This window comes from Alligator sinensis, unplaced genomic scaffold (assembly GCF_000455745.1).
Source record: "Alligator sinensis unplaced genomic scaffold, ASM45574v1 scaffold170_2, whole genome shotgun sequence".
NCBI lineage: Eukaryota > Metazoa > Chordata > Crocodylia > Alligatoridae > Alligator > Alligator sinensis.
In genome coordinates this window covers 1389174-1409533 of record NW_005842290.1, presented here as the reverse complement: position 1 = coordinate 1409533, position 20360 = coordinate 1389174, and the positions used below count along the sequence as shown (strand labels likewise).

Here is a 20360-nt window from a genome sequence, read left to right as displayed (position 1 = left end):
TGCTGAAGCGAGGGAAGCCCCCGCTCCCCTCAGGCCCGGAGCCACCTGCCAGCCCGCAGCGCACGCACCCGGAGGCGGCGCCACGTGACCTGGGGCGGCCCCGCCCTCGGCCCCGCCCCCAGGGCCCGGCGCGGCCGGAGAAGAAACACCGCGCGATGACGTCATAACGAGGGCGAACGAGAACTTTTAATAGGCGGCGAGAGGCGGAGAGCTTCCCGGCGGGGCGGGGCGACTCTAGAGCTGGAAGGTAGCGGAGGTCTGCGGCACCCCGCTGTAGATGTAGGTGTTATTGAAAATGACGAACTGTCCCGTAATCACCTTGATGACCTCTTGAGCAGCAGCTCCTGCGCGGGGGCAAAAACCAAGTTACCAGCCCATTTACAACAACAACGGCAAGCACTCAGTGAGCGAGCAGACCCGCCGCGGTGGAGACTGGAACAGAAACGGTCGGGTTGCTGTAGGAACTACACGGAGGAACCCGTCACGAAAGAAAATAAACCGTTTCTCAGTGCTCAGCTCGTATAAAACATCCTGTAGAAGCTCATCCGGTGCTTTCTGGAGCTGGGGCCAAAAGTAGTAATATTACTTCCATTAAAAAGGATCAACATTTCTAAATTAATAAAAAAAAAAAGAAAAAAACCGCCTAGAGTGGGGGGGGGGGGGGGGGGGGAGGGAATCTTATTTCAATCCCCACACACCAGTTTTTCCTTATCCAAGAAGTGTCATTTTCCTTTGGAGAGAGACTGCAGTCCAGGCTGAGAGAGCTAGGAAGTTGGTGAGATAGACAAAAGATTTCACAACTCCAATTCCATACGTAGTCTGCAAATCAGCTCCAGTTAGCTTTTCTGCATTTTCCCCTCTTTATTTTTAAAATTATCCCAGTTTATCCCCTCTAATATACATGAAATATAAACTCTTAGGGGCATGTACTGTCCGCGTACATTTTGCTAAGCACCATAAGGATTCATGGAGATGACATTTTTTAAAAGGGCAAAGAAAATGTTTATGGTTCATATAAACGTTAGTACCTGAATAACTGATTATAGGAAATCAAACAATGAAGCTAAGTTTATAATAATAATACTTCCATTACCCTTAAAGCTGTTCCCCCTGGCTATCAATAGCTCCTGCAGGCTTTTAAATAAAGGAACAGTCTCAGCCCCGCCTGGCAAGTGCTTGTTAGAGAGGCATTTCAGACTGTCATAGAAAGCAGGTCTCCACTGATACTAGCATTAAAACTTGTCATACTGTACCATGCTGCTTTTTCATTATTTAAGATAGTCTTACATATCTATTTTTAAAAAAATCTACAATAATTTTTTTAAATGTTTGTAATTTTTCCCTTATTTATTCATCAGAACACTTGCTAGACCGATTATTCCCATAAATTGTACAGGGAAGGGATGGGACAAGAGAAGAGGGAAAGGGAGGACTTTACAGTGTTGCAATCCAAACAGTTTTAGACTACAACTCATATTTACTTTGTTTGCTCTAAGTACGCTGAAAAAGGAATAATATTCGGGCTCAAATACTATGTCACTGTTAGCAGCACTGCACAGGTCTGCAGGATTAAACTTACCTCCAACAAATGCAGCAATAGTATGTGGTTCTGCAGCTCCATAGCGGCAGCTAAATAGCAAAAATAAATTAGTTAGTATTTTCAGGACAGTTTAATGAACAAAAGAAAACACCAGCGGCCAGCCTGTACTTACAATTCGTGAACATAGTCATCCTTCACTGTTACAGACAGCCCATGTTCCTGAAGAAAACCACTGAGGCAAGATTTCAATTTCCCAATATCATCTTCCACTTGGTAATTATATACACCTAGGAAATAAAGTCTCTCTTTATACTGAACTGCAACGTTATAGAAATCAAACAATTTAATCATTTTAATTGTGCCATAAATACCTTGTTATTGCAATAACTATGTTTTTAACCAGGTAACAAAAACTAGTCATTATGTTGAAGACACAGCTCTAACAACAATTACCTCTGATGAGGATCAGTCAACAGGCCAAATTATGTCATTTAAATCAGCCCTGAGCTGTTAGAACCATTACACTGATTTCAATCTAAAATAATCTTTTCAGATTCTGAGAAGAAATTACTTTTTGCAATATTGGCAAAATGAAGATACTATATACAAATGGAAATTGGTCTGGTAAAAATACCGGCTTCCTATAGTTTACATGTACTATTATAAATTAGATTGTTGTAGGTCTTAAAGCAACTCATCTGCATCTAAAAGTGTAGTACGAGCCTACCTGGGTATCTACCATGTTGTTTATGAAATCTATCCACTGCACGGAGCATTAAATATAGCACAATCTCGCTGTCTGGGTTATCCATGTTGGAAACTAGAAACGGAAGTGAGGGAAAGGGAAGGAAAAGAGATTTAGTATTAGTTTAGTTCAATGATGATGGGAATATTTCCCATTTGTTTTTTTAAATCAAGGTACCTTGCCACACCTTCCACAACTAAATGGTCTCTCTCTCTCTCTTCCTTTTTTTTTTTTTTATCTTGTTACCAGATATGTCATTCTGAGACTGAATCCCAGGCTGAATGACCAAAACAATTAACATTCTACACCAATACATTTTTACATAAATTTTATTCACTGGAACTAGTAACACATCCCAATTTAACAACAGCAGGTTGGCTGGGATATTTACCATATTTACTCCAATCAAAGACAATGCCCTCCCTCTCATTCAACATGAATTTAAGTACAAGGCTGGGGGGGCAGGCAGCAGCTGCTGCTGCAGCTCCAGCTTCAGTCCTGACCCAGGCTCAAGTCAGCTGCCAGTTACCCTCAGTCACACCTCTGACTCCGACCCAGGATGTGAAGCACATGGTGACTCCAATCCCATCCAGCCAGGAAGGAGTGGCAGCAGTGCTGGAAACTCCAGCCCCAGTTCCAACCTGGTCCTGGGGCTGAAGCTGTTGTCACTACAATCACTGCTGCCTGCCCAGGTTGGGGCTGGAGCCACCATCTGACCTGGGCTGGAACCGTGACTGAAGGCAAGCAGTTGTACAAAGGGGAAGAGGGGGACTGAAAGAGTAGGAGGGAAGCAAGGCACAGGGGAGGTGTGCAGGCATCACAGGAGAGAGCAATATGGACAGATGGGAAGGCAAGTGCAGGGCGCAAGGTGCAGGGGACCAATTATTCCCCTGCTGCCTACCCCTCCTCCCCCACTGCTTGCTCCCCTGCTATTGCTTCCTCCTGCAGTGGTGGGGCAACAAAATTAAGACAATCCTTCAATAATTAGATTCTATATGTGGAAAATTATACCCAATTTATAAAGTTTCTGTGTATATAATTAATTATTGGGCGTGGGGAGGGTCTTTTTAAATTCAGTCATCTTGGATTCAAATACGATACCTTAAGTCACAAAATAAGTCTTATAGCATATTCAGAAAGAAAATGCTAGATATTTTTGTGTAAGAAAATGTAGGGACTGTAGTTATGTAACAGAAGTCAGCTTTATACATAGCGTAACAGGGATTCTAAGTTTAGAATGGCTCACAAAGGGATTTAAGATAAAAAAACTTCCTAAATTATAGAACATTACATAAAATGAAACAATTCAAGGAATTGCTTACATTGTTACATAATATTTACATTAGTTTACAAACACTAACAATCATGAGAAAAAAGAAGCCTTTTGGCCAAAATATTACTAGAAGCCTGAAAAGATGTTCATTAAACATTGTAGGTGGGTTTGTATTCTTTTCAATATTATTGTATCCCTTTCAACATTTGCCTTGGAATTTTATTTTAACATAATTAAAAATATTAAGTAGTCATGCCTCATTTTATTAAATGATAACTTGCTATTTGTTTTATTCAGAAGTTAAACACATGACAAGTCTCAGTGGCCAACAAAAAGAGGCAATTGCTCTGTCTTTGTTTACATGGAAGCACTTAATTAGTTGTCACAGGAACTAAAGAAGGCAGACAGGGAAAAACAGTTTAAAGAAAAAATGTAACCAACATGAACATTTTATGTATATTACTACCAACAAGAACATCTGCAAAGGACAGTTTAGGGACTATTAATTCTGTGGCTTATTTTTGAACTTCTAAAGGAAATTAAGTTTAACATCTAGATCAGGGATGCTCAACTTTCAGCCTTACAATTTCCACTTCATAAAGGTTCCATAGTGAAAGAATACTATGTACAAGTAAAAGAAACCTTACTAATTTCATCCTTGTTAAAAGTATTTAAGCCATATTCTTCAGATAGAGATCTACACCGCACTACTCGAAGAAATGCTGAATTGCTGCCTGAACAAAGAACACAGAAAAGAAATATTACAGCATTCACTACTACCTAATTTCTTTAGATATACATTTCAGAATATATCTAATGTTACACAGAGGAAAAAAGTTGATTATTCACCTTTTTAAGCTGGAGCAGCATTTAGCAAACTTTGTGGGTTTATTGTAGTGAAGCTGGGTACTCTTGTGCTCCCCTGCTTCAGATGCCACTTCCCCTTGCTGCCAGCAATCAGCAGCAGGGAAAGCAGCAGCTGAAATGTGAGTGGGCAGGGAAGGGGATGGCTTAAATGTGTGTGTGTGGGGGGGGAAGGGGGGTGCCAAAAGCTGCTATGATTTGCATACAGCCCCTGCCCCCCACCCCACTGAACCACTACGCTGTAGTATTTATTCATATACAAAATGAAAACAAATGTTGCCCAAATGACCAAATCTTAATATTAACTTATGTACCAGTAGTTTATTTTTTGGGGTATATAATATTCAATACATCCGCCTCCAACATCTTTCCACAGGCCCTAATTCTGGGAGACCCCTGCAACTTCCACTGAAGTCAATGGGAGATGCAGCACTTCTCAGGAAGATATCATGTTGGCAATACTGTACATGAAACAGTGATAGAGCTACATTATTCATAATTTCAAAACTTCCTGAAAATATGTGAATTTTCCCATTAAAATGATGTAATACAAAATCCAAGAATACTTACAGAGCAATTTTAATTCTCTCTGTGTAACGGACTCTGGTGGCTAAGAAGAAACAAGAGTATGTTTGCTTCAGCATAAAACAATTGGTTAGAGTATTCATATTTTAAGAAAATACAATGAAGTAGGTAATGATTCTTGTATAAAGAAAGAATTTTTTGAAGTTGTGTTCAAGTGCCCTTTTCACTGAATATTCATCATGATACAATGCTAGCAATGACAAAAAAAAACATACCATATGTATTTTGAAATCATAAGAACTTCAGTAACTTTCTCTAAGAGAATGTAGTACATAAGCCAGCTCCTCTTTTCCTTCATTTACTTCTTTCTTTATTCTTTACAGAGGATATAGACCAATTATGGTCTTTTTTATAAGAATGAAATGAATTTATGAAATGAATTTGATGTAGAGCTACCTTGCCCAGTGACTGTAACAACTTAGCAGCATGATTACCCACAGCAGTAACATCTTTCTTTGCTTTTTCCCGGTATCTGTAAAGTATAAGAAATAATCTTACTAAGTTATTTTAAATCCAAGAGGTTTTTTTTGGTTTTTGGTTTTTGTTTGTTTGTTTGGTTTTTGTTTTTGGTTTTGTTTTGTTTTTTTTTTTTGGGGGGGGGGGGGGGGGGGGGGTTGTTTTTTTTGTTGGGGGGGGGGGGGGGGGGTTTAAGAGTCCAAAATTGAAGAACTCTTAAAGTTATCCTTTCCACTCTATGGTGAAAATATATTATTTTCAGATGCTTGCAACATGAATATTTATCAGTTACCTTAGGAGCAAATAAGTTCCTTAATTCCACCTACATTATATAATAATTCCATGTTTAAAGTCCGGTGACACGGGTGTGTATCAAACTACAAATTCTATTTTGTGCCTAACATTCACAGTTCAACAGTCTTCATAGATGCATACAACCATTTTTCTGGCAAAGGCTATCTTCAGAAAACTGTGAAAAGCCAATCAAAGGTCCCCAACAGTGCACAACTCTTTCTGGAACAGGGAGTGGGGGGTTGGCAATTGAAGCCCAGAAATTCTGAGAGAAGCGTGTGGGTGAGAGAGGTGATAATATTTTGATATGAGACTGCTTCTCTATGAAGAAGAGGGTATTTTACTGCTGAGCCAAATCATTTCAGAAAGGATGGTATGAAGAATCTGAACCAAACCCAAGAAGTCACTGGGTCCTGAGGTCACTAATGGAGCTTGTGTTCAGTTGTTTCCTTGAGATCTGTAAAACACTAAGTGCTGTTTAAGAATTCCACTGCTAAATCTGTCTACTTACTTGATTGCCACACTATTTGAGAGAGTTCATTAGAAATCAGTTTTTGCAACAAGACGCACATAAGAGATTTGGGGGGTGGGGGCAGGTAGAACAGTTTATGCCCAAAGAAGGGGCTCTGGACAGTTGATGCACAGATAAGGGTCTAAACAGCTAGACTATGCAGTCCCACTGCCCAAGAAATATATCAGAGATTATCTGCATCTCGGAGCATACCTGACAGACCCAGAGCTAGGATCCTATCAAAACAGACCAGGAGCTATTCAGAAAGCAAGACATGGCCAGGCTGTAAAGCTATCTACTGTCAATTAAGAGAAAAAAAAAGGGCTTTGAGAATTTGGCCCAGAATGTAAAGTCTGAAATAACTGCCCCTCCATTACTGTAAAAATGATAGTTTTCAAAGCAGAAGCATGAATACTTACACATTTTGCAATTTGATAAATTTACTAGAATCTGCTATCATATCAGGAATAGTGCCCCGAACAGGTAGAGTTCCTTGTCCCTCATTTGCCACAAATTCTTTTACAGCTCGAGTTAAAATCCAAAAGTTTGGTGACTGGAAATGTACAAAGGACAGAGGTTCATTTTTCTATACGCAAGAGAATAATTTGTAAGAAGTTAAGAATCTTGATCTTGCTCTTGTTACCTGCTCTGTGAGATTGATACAATTTTCATCATTAAAAAGTTCTTCAATACACCTTGGAATCTACAAGAAAAAATATTTCTGTATTTATCCACATTTCTATTTCAAGAGTTATCCCATCCGTAATTATGCAGGGGATACAATATCCACGTTACTTTAGACCTTCTGGACAAGAGTAATCTATTCTGAACTTCCAAAAATATATTGGAGCTTTTCAGGAGCAGAAGCAGCAGCATTAACTTTCTCTGATTAAAAATGAATCCAAAACTGGATATTTATAAAGCAAATATTTGTGCTTATATCAAATGCTAAGCTACACTACACATTTACAAATTCAACACAATTTTACAAAATAAATATAGTGCTTTCAGTTTGCAAAAGGAAATTTATGATTTGTTTGCTTGTGATACAGCAGACTGAAAACTCTATGACCCCAGAAGAAGCTCCCTTCCATTCATATGAAGAACAGGAGCAGTTTGGCAAAGTTGCTCCTATTAGGCATAGTTTGGACAGGTGTGTTGAGTGAGTTTCTCAGTCAAGATCTACCAATTTGTCATAACTGGACCTGCTCTACCCTCTCTACAACACAGACTGGTAGTCCTGCTGTACTGTTCTAAAAATGTTTGTTGGGTTTATATTATAGCAATAAGAAATGAGTGTAGTGGACTGTAGCCCATACTAACCATACACTAAACTAACTAATCGGATTTTTCAAAAGTGGCAGAAAGCCACCACTACTTAATCTTTAATTTCTTTAGCTATGTCTTAGAATTGAAGATGGTACAATTTTCATCATATCTAAGTGTGTGTGTGGTAATTCCACCACGGAATTCTTTTCTTACAGGTACCTAATGCATTTTGGAAAAAACATAACAATACAGTTAACACATCATACTTTCTCAGTATATTTTAATGCATTTGAAAAGCTATTTTTACCTTTGTAGTACTTAGTGCTGCATTCACATTTTTCATAGCTTCTTCAAAGTTCTCTTCATCTTCTGGGATCCCATTTTCATTCTTTAAAATACCTTTTTGAAAGAGAGGAATATTTTAATGCAAAGTCCTTTCTCTATCAATATTCCTAGGGACATGTCTGAGTAACTGATTAGGCTTTGCTTTCTGAACTTTTCTTATATAACATTATGCTGGAACTGTGACCACAAACTACATGAGCCATTATGAACTTTTAATGTGATGGGTCATATGCATAAGTATTTTGGTAAGGTACCAAATATGCCTTAACATTTCAGGACAGAAAATGTAATAAGTGTAAAGCTTTTTCCTATGAACATTCATAAACTGAATATCAGAGCTTGTCCATGATATAGGAAAAATACAGAGAGGGGAGCTATAGTTATACAAATGCCCAAAGCAAATCTTGAAATAAAGATCTGTCCAGTGGTTTAATCAATATATTTTGATGTAGGTAAATAAGACTGATCCTCCTTCTAAACAGACTGCTTCTGTATGAATAACACAAGAATACTGATATGTATACAATAAAACAACCTGAACAAAATGAAACAGACTCAGACATAATACAACATTTGAACATTACAGGAATTAAGTAATCACTGTTTCAGCAGCAATTTTATTATTGTTAAACTCCAATATATCTGATGAAGAGAGTACTACAGATGTAGACTGCAACAAAAGTCAAGTCAGCATAACCACTGCACTTGAGTTCTATAAAGAAGCCAATTTTTAATGCTTTGGAATAACTTCTGTTAATGTATTCATAAAAGAACAAATCAATTTTTTCATACAAGAAACTAATTCCAAAAATGCCATTCTGAAACACCACAGCCTCATTCTGATCGTAAATTCAAGTGCTATATTTTCAAAAGATACTGTTCTAATATTAGAATTTGCAAAAGGTGCCTACCAAGTTTGATAGCTCTAAACAATGAAGTCCTCCACTCAGAGTAATTACAAAACATCCAGTGGCTATGAAAACACCTTATACAACCCCATTCTGACCTCCTATGGAAGCATCGCCTTCAGGATTTAAAACAAATAGGCAAACAATCATTCACTTTCTATTCCCATTCAATCCTTGAACTTCCAGGTGTGGATCTCTGAAAGGGATTCCACCTTACTTCTGGTGGATCAAACAGGCAAGAGACACAAAATGTGTGCCAAATTCATACAGCCTCAGTTCCAGTACCAAAAGCCACCCACTTCCTTATTCCATCAAATTTTTAAACTTATGCACCAACATTTTCTTAAATCTTTTTCTTTTTTTTCCCCTCTGAAGAGAACACTAAGGACAAGTGTTGACAGGTGGCATCATAAGCATACTCAAGATTCTAAAACCCATGCATGTAAGACAGTTGCATCATACTGAGGATGTCCTGTATAATTATCTATAAGGACACAAATCAACACAGACATAGCTTAAAGTAATTCCTTAAGCCACAGCAGTAAGTTTTACCTCATGCATTGTCTTTTTATACTGACAAATCTCCCACAAAATGTATTACCTTGTCTAATCATCTGCCTGAAAGCTTCCTTGTCTTTGTAACTCCTAGGTAACTGATCACTTTTCTAAATGTAGAGAAAGAAAAAAAAGATCTAATTTTCCATCCAAATAAAAACAAACAAACACACCTGTCACATTGCTACAGTCTAGGTTGACTGTATCAAAGTTAATAGTTTGTTTCAGTAATTAATTCAGGAAACAGTATGATAAAAGCAAAGTTTTGTAGCAGTTAAAACCATGTGACCCCTCCTCCCCCCCAAAAAAGAAGTGTCAAGTGTTTTCATCAACCATCCACCCCCAGTAGACTAAAAGTCACAGGAAAGTTTCCTTTCTATGATGCAGTGGCTAGATAAAACACCAGACACACAAATAAAAATGTGGCAATCATGACTACAGATGACGCAGGAGGGAGTTGGGATGAATATCAAAACTACCAGACATCTCCCTGCAAGCACAGAGCTTGACTGGCCAGCGTGGAGAAGCCTGAACTGCCTCCACACAGAGGCTGGTAAGACTAAAGTTAACATGCAACTGTGCACATACTCTAACGACACAAACACTGTGTGTATATGAAAGAAGCTTTCAGACTACCGGATACCTACTGGCCTGCCCACATATGGGGGAACCAAGCACCGGCAAGGACCTTGTAAGGCTGCAGTTTGAGCAATAGAATGTGCCTGTTTTTGGACTCAAATTTAAACATGGCTATAGGACACAAGAAGATGATCGATCACTCAATATTTTTTGCTATCAAACCACCTTGGATAAAAGTACACTTGTTAAAAAACCCACATGACAACAAACATGCACGCACACACACAAACACACAGATGCACTATTTAAATGAGATATTATCAACATACCTCACTGTACCATTTTGCTAAGTACTTTGCCATAATCACAATCCATGGAGTGTGGCTATGGTCCTGCAAATGAAAACAGAAAAAAAACTTTAATTAAACATTTCAAAAAATGGAAAATGTGCAGGTTATTCATTTATTCCCTGCTTTCAAGAGTAAAATATTATAATCGCATACAGTAAGTCATGGCAAAGCAATCGTTCTCAACGTTTTCAGACTCAAGGCCCCATTTGGAGAATGCTCTCGCTTAGCTTTCGTTTGTTTCTTTACTACCAAAGCTAACAGCAATTCTTCTGTTGCAAGGAACTCAGAAAGACCACAACAGGTCAAATGTTTTTGACCATGGGGATTCCTATTTGACACCTATGGGTCTATCTTATGGCCCATGTGTAAGCACTTGCACATTTAACAGTACTAATATTGCTTGGCACCCCACCACAATCTTACAGCATCCTGATTGAGAATCACTACTCTAAGCACAGCATATCTGCAATTCAACTGACCTGGACTGGCTTTGGATCACAACTACAATTAAGCCACATATGATGAGCTTATTTGGCAACCAGGAAAGGAGGCAATGTAGCTAGTAGCCAGCTAATTCTGAAAACCCATTAGCTAGCTCCTGGGTGATAGCAGAAACCGCTGTGCTTCAGCAGAGGTGAAGTAAATGAAGGAATAGGTTCTGGCTGTACAGGGAACTTTGTGTGTGGAGATGCTCAATATTCTGCTGGGGGAACTCCATACTGTGGAGTACAGTCCACTTAATCTACAGTAAAGATGCCTTAAGTAGCTCTTTGATTAATTACTTCTGTCTGGACTCTGAATAACAATATACCTTGCATAATTAGGTACCAACAGGGAGGTATATGCACAGCTCCAAAATGAAATCGTAGGCATGTTTAACTCATTTTAAGCAGTGCTTTAATATAGAAAGCAATAGGATTAAGCAAATGGTTTGTGCAATTTAAATGGATTTAAATGTCTGCCCACATTACCCTGGGCATCCCAGCTGGCTTATGCAATACAACAATACAAAGTACAATTCCAATTCTTTTACCACAAAAGCTTTGTAGATCTACATTTCCCATGGAGTCTTCTCCTTTGTAGGACTTAGTCGCACATGAACACCTTCACTACTTTTGTTCAGATATAGAGCTTCCAAGTTCATTTAAAAATACCTCTATTAGACTAAAAAACACAAAATAGTGATCGTCCAAAGAAGTGCTAATTAGTTTATAACCTGTATGCTGGAGAACGAGTTGCATAATTATAATTATACTGTGTATGGATTCAATGACTAATTAGTTTCAAGCCCTCTTGGATCCAACAGATTAGTAGTATCATCAGGGTAGTGACTGAATGCTCTGCTTTGATGGAGCTTTCCTTCTTTCTACCTTTTTATTCCCATCCGGTATTAATAAAAGAAGGTCAAATGCCCTACTCTGTGATACTGTAACTCTACCTGTCCTACCTTAGGAAAGTAAAACCAGTGCCAAACCTGTTTAAGCAGCATGAAATTTATTTACACATCCAAAGGGAGAAGACCTAAGTCCTCCATACTAATATTTAGAGTTTTCTTACCTCATTTACATTTTAAAATGCATAGACTTAGATTCTGTTAGTATTCACCTGTGCTATAAAGAAAAACTGTGATTCAGTTTGGGTATTTCAGCTATAATTCTTGGCTTTGATTCTGTACTAATTTAATGACTATTGAAATTCTGCCCAGAGAGAGTGGGCTAAGTAATCTATCAGGCAATAAATCTTCACCATGCTCTCAAAATAAAACTATGTATTTTGAGTTGCCCAATAAAATATAATATCTACTGGAGCAGAAAGAATACATAGATCAAGCTTCCATCCAAAATTGGTAAAGTACCTGCTAAATAACCCCATGTGCACGAAGCAGTTTCTCAGAGCTCTAAGATGCCTAATGCTCGTCAGCGTAGAAACTTCAAATGAGTGAGTGCTTAGTCACATCCTACACTACACATGAAACCAGGAGGGCCAAACTCGTGTTTCAAGCTGCAATCTACTGTTGAAGAACATGCAAGCGATCAGTTGACTTTACTTGGCTTGAGAAAATATTTTTAATTGGATTAACTGTTCACTTTCCTTAATGCTAAGGAGTTACTTACGTAAGGTTTTGTTTGTAACTCTGGGATTTGCTTTTTGAGGGCTCCAAACAGTCACCCTCAGAAGCTCTTTTTACTTTTCTTCATGGACGGATTCAAAGAACCAAACCGCTAGCAATGGCAAAGCAGCAGAGGTCAAGAAGAGGGGGATGTCTTGAAATTTCATCTGTACACTCTTGTAATCCTTGGTTTTATGCATGCCATTCCATCTTCATTATGCTAGGTTACATTCTGGGCTACAAAGCCCACACCGGGCATAAACATAGCCAAAACTGACTCAACACAGGACACCCAGGGCTACCCTTTTTCCTCCTTCAGTCACAGAAAGGACAAATGGCACATCTGCTATCCAGGTTCTGTGACCAATTACAATGTTGTTTTAGACAGTAGGATAACTATGGTGAAGCGAGAGGGGCACCAATTTAGAAGGAGCGCCAGTTAAGCCCCCTGGCCCCCAAGGAGTCTGTCCCATGGCACGTACAGGGACAAGCAGGTGCTGCGTTATATCCAAAAGTGTGTTCAGAGGGGTGGAGGGTGGAATGAGCCTCTCTACCCCTTCCCGCCTCCAGGCTTTGCCATGAAAGGCACAGCCCCAAACAGGGTACCAGGAGCAGCTCCCAGGAGCTTGCACCACTACCTGTGGTTCAGTGGCAGCAGCCCAAGCACATTTTGCCAGGGGTCAAGTGGCACCAATAGCAGTTACTGCTCAAGTATGGAGAGCATGGGCAGGTAAGACTTCTTCCCCCAACCTGCCCCACCACCAACCCAGTAACTGAAAGAGTTTGTTACACCTCTGGTTTAGTCAGACTTCACAGCTCCCTTCAGCATAAAGTCTTACACTAAAGGACCTAGCCCAAATGGCATATCTACTTGAATATCATAAAGCTCAGAAAAAGTGGCTTCCTTTCTATGCAAAATGACGTTGTAATACCCAAACACCATTCAAACACAGTACCGTGTCTAGCAAGAGGAAGAATTCATACACATGCAATTACTTGCAAAACAGGGCTTGTCTTCGCATGCAAAGTAAAGAATGTAAATCTCATGGCAACCTTTTTTTCCATATGATCCAAGTCATATGTTTGAATATGTTCTTTCAGCTCTGGAAATGGACTGTCCAGTCTCAGATCTTCTAATGCATTGTCAGGGTGAGATTCTACGACTGTAAAGAAGTAACAAGGTATATTATTTTACGTAAAAGCAAAATAATATATGTTTTCAAGATTTCAAAATGAAGGGATAAATGTTCGATGTAGTGCTTAATTATGACTCCCATTAACAATTATTCTCCTAATGGGAACTATGCATCATCGTAAAATGTACTGCATAATGTTAGGAAGTTTAAAAGCAGACAAAAATCTCCTGTTTTATAAAGGAGTCAGATTATCAAGTTGTTGCATACAGTTCCCAGTGTAATATGCCCACCGCTGAAACTCCAACTGCACCTACGAGGGATTTTAACCAAGGAAACAATCCTTCATATATGCAAACAACTCAACTAACACTTGTACGTGACTGCTTTCATTTCTTACAAGAAATCCACCTTATTCTGGATGTTCTTTAATAATGATGCATTACCTGGATGTTCTTTAATAATGATTCTCATGTAGCCAACCAATCCATAAGTCCTACAGACTAACAGAGGGATGTTATAGTTCCAGAGAAGTTCAGCTAAACGTAGCAATGTACTGGAAAAGGAAATACAATTGGTTTCTTAAAATATGCAGTTGATAATACACATCCAACTGTAAGAGTTAATTAAAAAAGGTTCCTGCAAGAAGGAAGTATTATACGATGGTATTATTATGATCATCTTATGTCACAGAAACTTTAACTGCCATCCTAAAAATACATTCCCTTAATTTGCATCCATTGGTTCATTAATGTTGAATTAATTTCTATAGCTCAGATTTTTTATGTCAGTCTTAAAAATACATTGATACAAATAAAATGGTACAACTATGAAACAAACAAACAAAAAATTGATTATATAAATCCATGTTTAAAGACAAATGCAACTCCTATAAAAGGTATTCCTGACAAAGCTTAGAAGCCATATGTAACATATGACATCTGGTAGATGTCAAATCAGATGTAAAAAATGCCAGAGCTGTGTCAAAAGAACTCTTAACTAGAAAAAAGTACTGCGTATTTAAATGCCTATGAAGACAGCTCTTACATGTTGCACAACAGCAAAAGGCAAAATTGCTTCATATAACTCAAGTTCTCACAATATGGCTGAAAAAGCTTGCAGCTTTAAAATCAAAGGATGAAAATTTTATATACAATTATTTACCTTTCTGGTAGTTGGGTTGCAACCACCATGTTAAACCGACAGAAAAAGGATGGATCATTATCTAAAAGTTTTTCTGGGCTCTAAAAAAAGTACAAAATAATTCAAAGATTGAAGCATACAGTAATAATTTTAGAAAAAAACAGAACATGTCAAAAGCTAAAATTGTATTCAATATGAGTTTTGCGTTTAAAATACTGATTTCTGAATCCTCATTGTCATTAAATTACAAAGGTTATTTAAACACACATGAAACTGATTTGCCCCAAGTAATCTGAGATTTCATTTCAGATCTATTACCATGAAAATATTTACATTTAAAAAATAAATACAGATAAATGTGTAACTAATGATTCATTTATATAATATATTTGCTACACTCTAAAAAACCAGAATGCAGCAACAAGTTGAGAACACAAACCTCCTCCACAAAATTTCCAGAGACTTCATTATTTAATTCTTGTAAGAGCTCTGTGGCACTCTGGGCTCGATTCTGTTTTAAAACAATTAAAGCATTTTTAAGCCTACAGTTTATCTACAATTTACAAGTTAATGTGATCTTTTACATATTTGTAAAATAGCATATATACTACTAATACAGTAAGTACATTATGTTAAAAAACTCATTCAACTATTTAAACGCTCATTCACTCACTGCCCACCATAGCAGGATTTTGCTTAAATTGTATCGTGCTTTACTTTAAAAATGCCAGTTAAAAATATGCAATGCTCATTTTTAATTTTAAAAACAGTAGGCACGTCTACACATGCAGTTGATCTGGTCTAAATTGAGTCTGGTATAAACTACTCTGGAGTAAGTGCTTTCGGGCATGTGTCTATACATGCACGGATTAGGAAGCAGATTTGCTGCTCTTTGCACCATTTTCTGCAGCTCTGCAATGAGCCCCTGCTGCCACTGGGGGTAGGTCTAGGCTCTCCCTATGTGCTAGCTCAAGGGCTAGCAGGGAGCACCAGGTCAGGAGACAAATATCCCCTTGCCCCAGCAGCAGGAAGCTCCTGGCCCTAGCTTCCTGATCAGAGGCAGGTGTCTTAGAACTGTATGGGTCTCAGCTGCCTGCCCTGATCCACCAGTGCAGCAGCTGGCAGCTAGAGCTCCCAGCGCCAGTTGTGGAGCTGGCACTGGGAGCTCCCTGCTAGCAAGGGCAGAGAAATCTGTTCCTTGCTCAGCTCCACAACTGCGGAGCTGAGCAGGGAACAAGCTCCCTAGCTCTTCAAGCTTGCAGAACTGGATGGGGAACAGGCTTCCCTGCCCTTGCCAGCAGGGAGCTCCCAGCACCAACTCCCCAATCACTGGGCCAGTGCTGGGAAACCCTTATCTTCCACTGCTGGCTCTGCAACTGCATGGCTGGTGCGGGCAGATGAGGGTCTCCCAGTCCCACCCCCGCCCCATGCTCCCCAATCATGATGGAGGAGCAGGGTCTGGAAGATAAGGATCTTCCAGCTCCCACTCCCCGATCCCAATCTCAGAGTGGGGGGCTTGGAGCTCCCTGCTGCCATGGCAGGGGAACATAATCGCTGCCCAGGCTCCTGTGGCATAGCCCACCCCGGCTTGAGGTAGCTCCCAGGGTCAGGGAGCTATCTTCCATCCCCTGGTGGACAGCTGACTGGGAGCACATACTGCTCCTGGTCAGGTATCTACACAAGCGCTACTGCGCCGTTACTAATCTTGAGTAAATTTACTATTTGCATTTGCAAGTAGCAAATTTAGTCGGAATTAGGGAGGTTTATTGCATAGTAAGGATGTGCATGTGCGGACACATTTGTTCACAGTAAACTATACTAATGGGCAGTTAAATGTCCTATGTATGTTGGAAACTAAGTTCTAGATGCAACTTGCTTAAGCACTACTACAAGCTAAAAGCTAAGCAAGCTCTAATGAAAGTAACAGCACTACTAACTAGTGCTAGGATTCTGAAGATGGAGAGCATGAGAATAAACAATAGAAGTTAAGGGGATGGGACCTGGGGTGGAGAGAAAGGAAGGGTAAGCAACAGCAGTTACTAATAGAAGGATAATAATCCTCCACAGGGCCTGATTCTTTTGTCTTCAGCATTGTTATAATCCATTTTGTTTCACCAACAATCAAGAATGATATTTCTTTTAATTACTCTAAATGATAATTCATTTTAAGGTAATGGCACAAAGCCAACTACAGCAAAAAATCTGAAATTAAAGGGATATTTTTACCAAACTGTTCCTCTGACAAGGTAAAAGGAGTAGTGATGAAAATAGTAAACAGACACAGAATATAGCTATTTTCAGGATTTTTTTTTTAAGAAGCTCTTGAAAACACCCCCCCAACCTTTTCCATCCAAAACTAAGCCATGGCTTCTCTTCTCTTCCTCCACAATTTAGGTCATAGTCTGCCTTTCCAATACATAGGCTTCCTTGTGGGCTTCTAGTCACCAACTTTAAAACTTAACATAGCCAAAACTCATCTTTTCTCTCATTTATTCCCCTGAACCTCTACAGTCTCACTTTTTAGTATGGAAGAAATGAAATTTATATACAAGTAGCTGTAAAACTCTATTCATCATCTCTAAGATATCAGGGGTATACCAAACTAATCTGGCTCTGGGGTTCAGGGCCAGTCTATAGGCTGCATCATGCCCACAGACTGACCCTGTGTACTGGATCCAGTGTACATGCTGGCCCCAACCCCACTGCCATATGCACCCCCAGACCAGGCCCATGTGGAGCACATGCCCCAGAATGGGCAGGCATGCATGCTGACTCTATCCCTGCATGTAGTAGGCACCAGATAGTGAATGGGGCAGAGGCTGGGGCATGCTGCATGCAATGTAAGAGCTGATCTAAAACCCACAAGCAGCACTGCGGGCCAAATGACAGGGCTCTGCGGGCCAGATTCAGCTTGCAGGCCATCTCTTTAACAACGCTAGCTCTTTACACACACAAATGAGATTTAGTATTGCCTTACCTGGCCAATATGGCTTTTTTGTAAAAAGAAGCTGAGAAAGGAAGCAAGAGAAAAAGACAAAAGCTTTAGTTTTATGATCAATACTATTACATTTCCCTGTAACACAAAACACATAGTTGTGCTTCATAAAATGACAAAGTAAGTTCTTGAATATCAAACTCCCTCAATTATGACTTTAGCATCTTTGTGTGACTACTTTAAAACAAATCTTTCAGTCCTATACTATCAGAATTTTAAAGACGCTTCATCCCAATCCCTATAGTTTCAATACATTTTACTTCCCTTTGCCAATAAGGAACTTGTTACAGATTTAGGCCCTGAATAACTATGGCCCTATCTCCTATAGCTAATGCAGAGTTTTCCAAACTTTTCATGCTGGTGACACACTTTTTAGACATGCATCATTTCGCGACACAGTAATTCAGTTCCGGGGGAGGAGCCAAGGGAAGCAGACGCAAATAAGGGAGCTCCGCGGTGCCCTTCTGCAAAATTTTCTGCATTTCGCGCGACACACCTACACACTGCCGCCGACACACTAATGTGTCGTGGCACACAGTTTGGAAAGCTCTGAGCTAATGGAATGCCTCAGGGAGCACAACTGAGCTGTGTGGGCTTATGGTTCTACCTCTGCCTTGCACGGGTGCCTGGATTTTATACATATGCTGTGTAAGAAGTTTCACTCCAATATAACACTGTTTTATTGAGGAGTTGTTTGGTTTTTTTTCCTAAATGCATCTCTCTCTCAGGAGACATGCAAGCACAGCTATAGGAAAACTCTTCCCTTGATAAGACTAAGTGCCAGCAATTGTTTTTGGCAATAAAACAATTTTTGCTATTAAAACAAACTGTTTAGCTGTATCAAAGTCAGGTGAACCTTGGCTAAGTCACAGTAGCAGAGCAAGAGATTCACCACACTTATTTGAATTTTTTTTTAAACTATTGTTTTCCCAACCATGAAGAAATGAGTATTAAAAACGAATTCAATTTCAAATAATCCATTTAAAAACAGAGCAATTAAGAAACTGCTAAGTAAACACCTAAGATACTATGAGGAATAAAGTAAACATGTAAAAAATATACAAGAACTTGTCTGGAACATGATTCTGAACCTCTGAGCCGGTACAGAAAATGAACAAGTAATGCTTTTAAACTGTAGACATTAAATCCAGTCACCAACAAATTTGTATAGAAAACAAACCTACTTATTTCCGACATCTTCTCCAGTGACTTCGTTCCCATCAACAATTGTAAATGAACCGATACCTTAAAAATAATACAATACAAATAATTAAAAGTAAATATTCCTAATAAAAATCCTTATTAAAATAACCTTAGAATCAGATTTATTTACCTGGCAGCACTAAATTTTTGAGTATTTCAGTTCCTGTGGCTGTTGCATGGATCACACAAACATGAGCAGATTCTAAAGCCTCTTGTCCATGGTCACCCCACAGCCTATAAAACAAGAAGCACAGAAGCACTGAGAGAAAAGTTAAGATAGTAGACACCATGTGACAGGTAGTGGAAATCTTCAGTCATACTCCCTATGGTCCAGCATGCCAGTTTTCTGTTCATATAAGCAGAGTGAGTCAGAAAGTTTGTCAAAAGCTTTCATCAGAAAAAGCTGCCTTGACTGAACAGAAGCCTCTCACAAAAGGTAACGTTCTATGAAATTTTGGTTTGCGAAAATATTTTTGTTTTTATTGTATATTAAGCCAACAATAGCACGTAATGTTTGAAGCGTCATTTCAGAATTCTGGCACAAAAATAAAGCTTAGGAAAGTCCATTTCCTATGAAGAAAACTTTAGAGGGTTTTTTGTTTTACTAATTTGCATGGACTTTACAGTGCTGAAATTTACAGCAACCCAGGATTTCTCAGTTTAAGCCAGTGGATCTCAAAACAGCATTTACACTGAAAGAGTGCTTAGCACAGGGATTCTCAACCTTTTCCAATTCAAAGTGTTCATCACAAGGCCGGAGGCACCCCCGAGGGGATACCAGCTCTTCAATTTAATTTCTTTGACTCCAGACAAATAGAACAATTCTTCTGTAGCAGAATTAAACACAGTAAGGTGAAACGAAATCCGAACAACATTAAAAACAACTCAACTGGATCCCATTATGCAAAAGGACTCCACGGGAAGAGAAGTGTCCAGGGAACTTCTCTGTGGACGGCATTCTCATTGCAAAGTCCAAATGGAGGAGGCATGGCTGCCTCAGGCTGCCTGCCATATGCTCTGGGTGCTGGGCACCATCCGGCACGTTTCTCAGCTTTTTCAAAACACAGCATGAGTCAGTTCACAATGGAGCAGCGCACCTCAGCTTTTCATACAGGAGGAAAATGCCAGCTCCTTCTCGTCACTCCTGTTCTGGAGCAGGGTGGAACATTATTTTGGCAGGCCACTTAACGAATTTTAGTAAGCGGTCAAGGGCTGCACACAATCATTCAGAAGGTATCATTTTAACAAATTACAGATAATCATACACTAAAAACAAATATCTACTATAACATTTTAATTTTATGTCAAAAATATTTTTTTTGCCCTGATTTCTGCATTTTTTGAGTAATGTATAGAGAGGCAATAGTATAACAGTTCAAAATAAAGTTACTCTTGTATATTATGTGGAGGTAGGGTGAGGGGTGTATGTGAGGCAGGGGTGTGGGGAGTGGGCGTGCACATGTGCGTGCGGTGTGCAGCTGGCCAGGGGTGCAGGGAGGGAAAGA

General features: G+C 39.3%; 1 protein-coding gene across 2 annotated transcripts in view; it reads right to left on the bottom strand.

Moving 5' to 3' along the window:
• Positions 1-73: 73 nt before the first annotated feature.
• Positions 74-20360, bottom strand: part of NAE1 (NEDD8 activating enzyme E1 subunit 1) — a 48362-nt gene continuing 28075 nt past the window's right edge. Inside the window, exons 2-20 of one of the 2 annotated variants that reach the window (XM_025209469.1) lie at positions 18986-19089; positions 18837-18897; positions 17635-17665; positions 15097-15168; positions 14679-14758; positions 13961-14070; positions 13435-13544; positions 10251-10313; positions 9389-9452; positions 7842-7933; positions 6909-6968; positions 6685-6818; positions 5404-5479; positions 4993-5032; positions 4206-4292; positions 2268-2360; positions 1713-1827; positions 1580-1629; positions 74-344 (exon numbers count right to left, since the gene is read on the bottom strand). In XM_025209469.1, coding sequence (XP_025065254.1) covers positions 235-344; positions 1580-1629; positions 1713-1827; positions 2268-2360; positions 4206-4292; positions 4993-5032; positions 5404-5479; positions 6685-6818; positions 6909-6968; positions 7842-7933; positions 9389-9452; positions 10251-10313; positions 13435-13544; positions 13961-14070; positions 14679-14758; positions 15097-15168; positions 17635-17665; positions 18837-18897; positions 18986-19089 — 1552 coding nt within the window. In that variant the 3' untranslated portion in view covers positions 74-234. The remainder of the gene's footprint in view (positions 345-1579; positions 1630-1712; positions 1828-2267; positions 2361-4205; positions 4293-4992; positions 5033-5403; positions 5480-6684; positions 6819-6908; positions 6969-7841; positions 7934-9388; positions 9453-10250; positions 10314-13434; positions 13545-13960; positions 14071-14678; positions 14759-15096; positions 15169-17634; positions 17666-18836; positions 18898-18985; positions 19090-20360) is intronic. The other variant, XM_025209470.1, reaches the window with a different exon arrangement.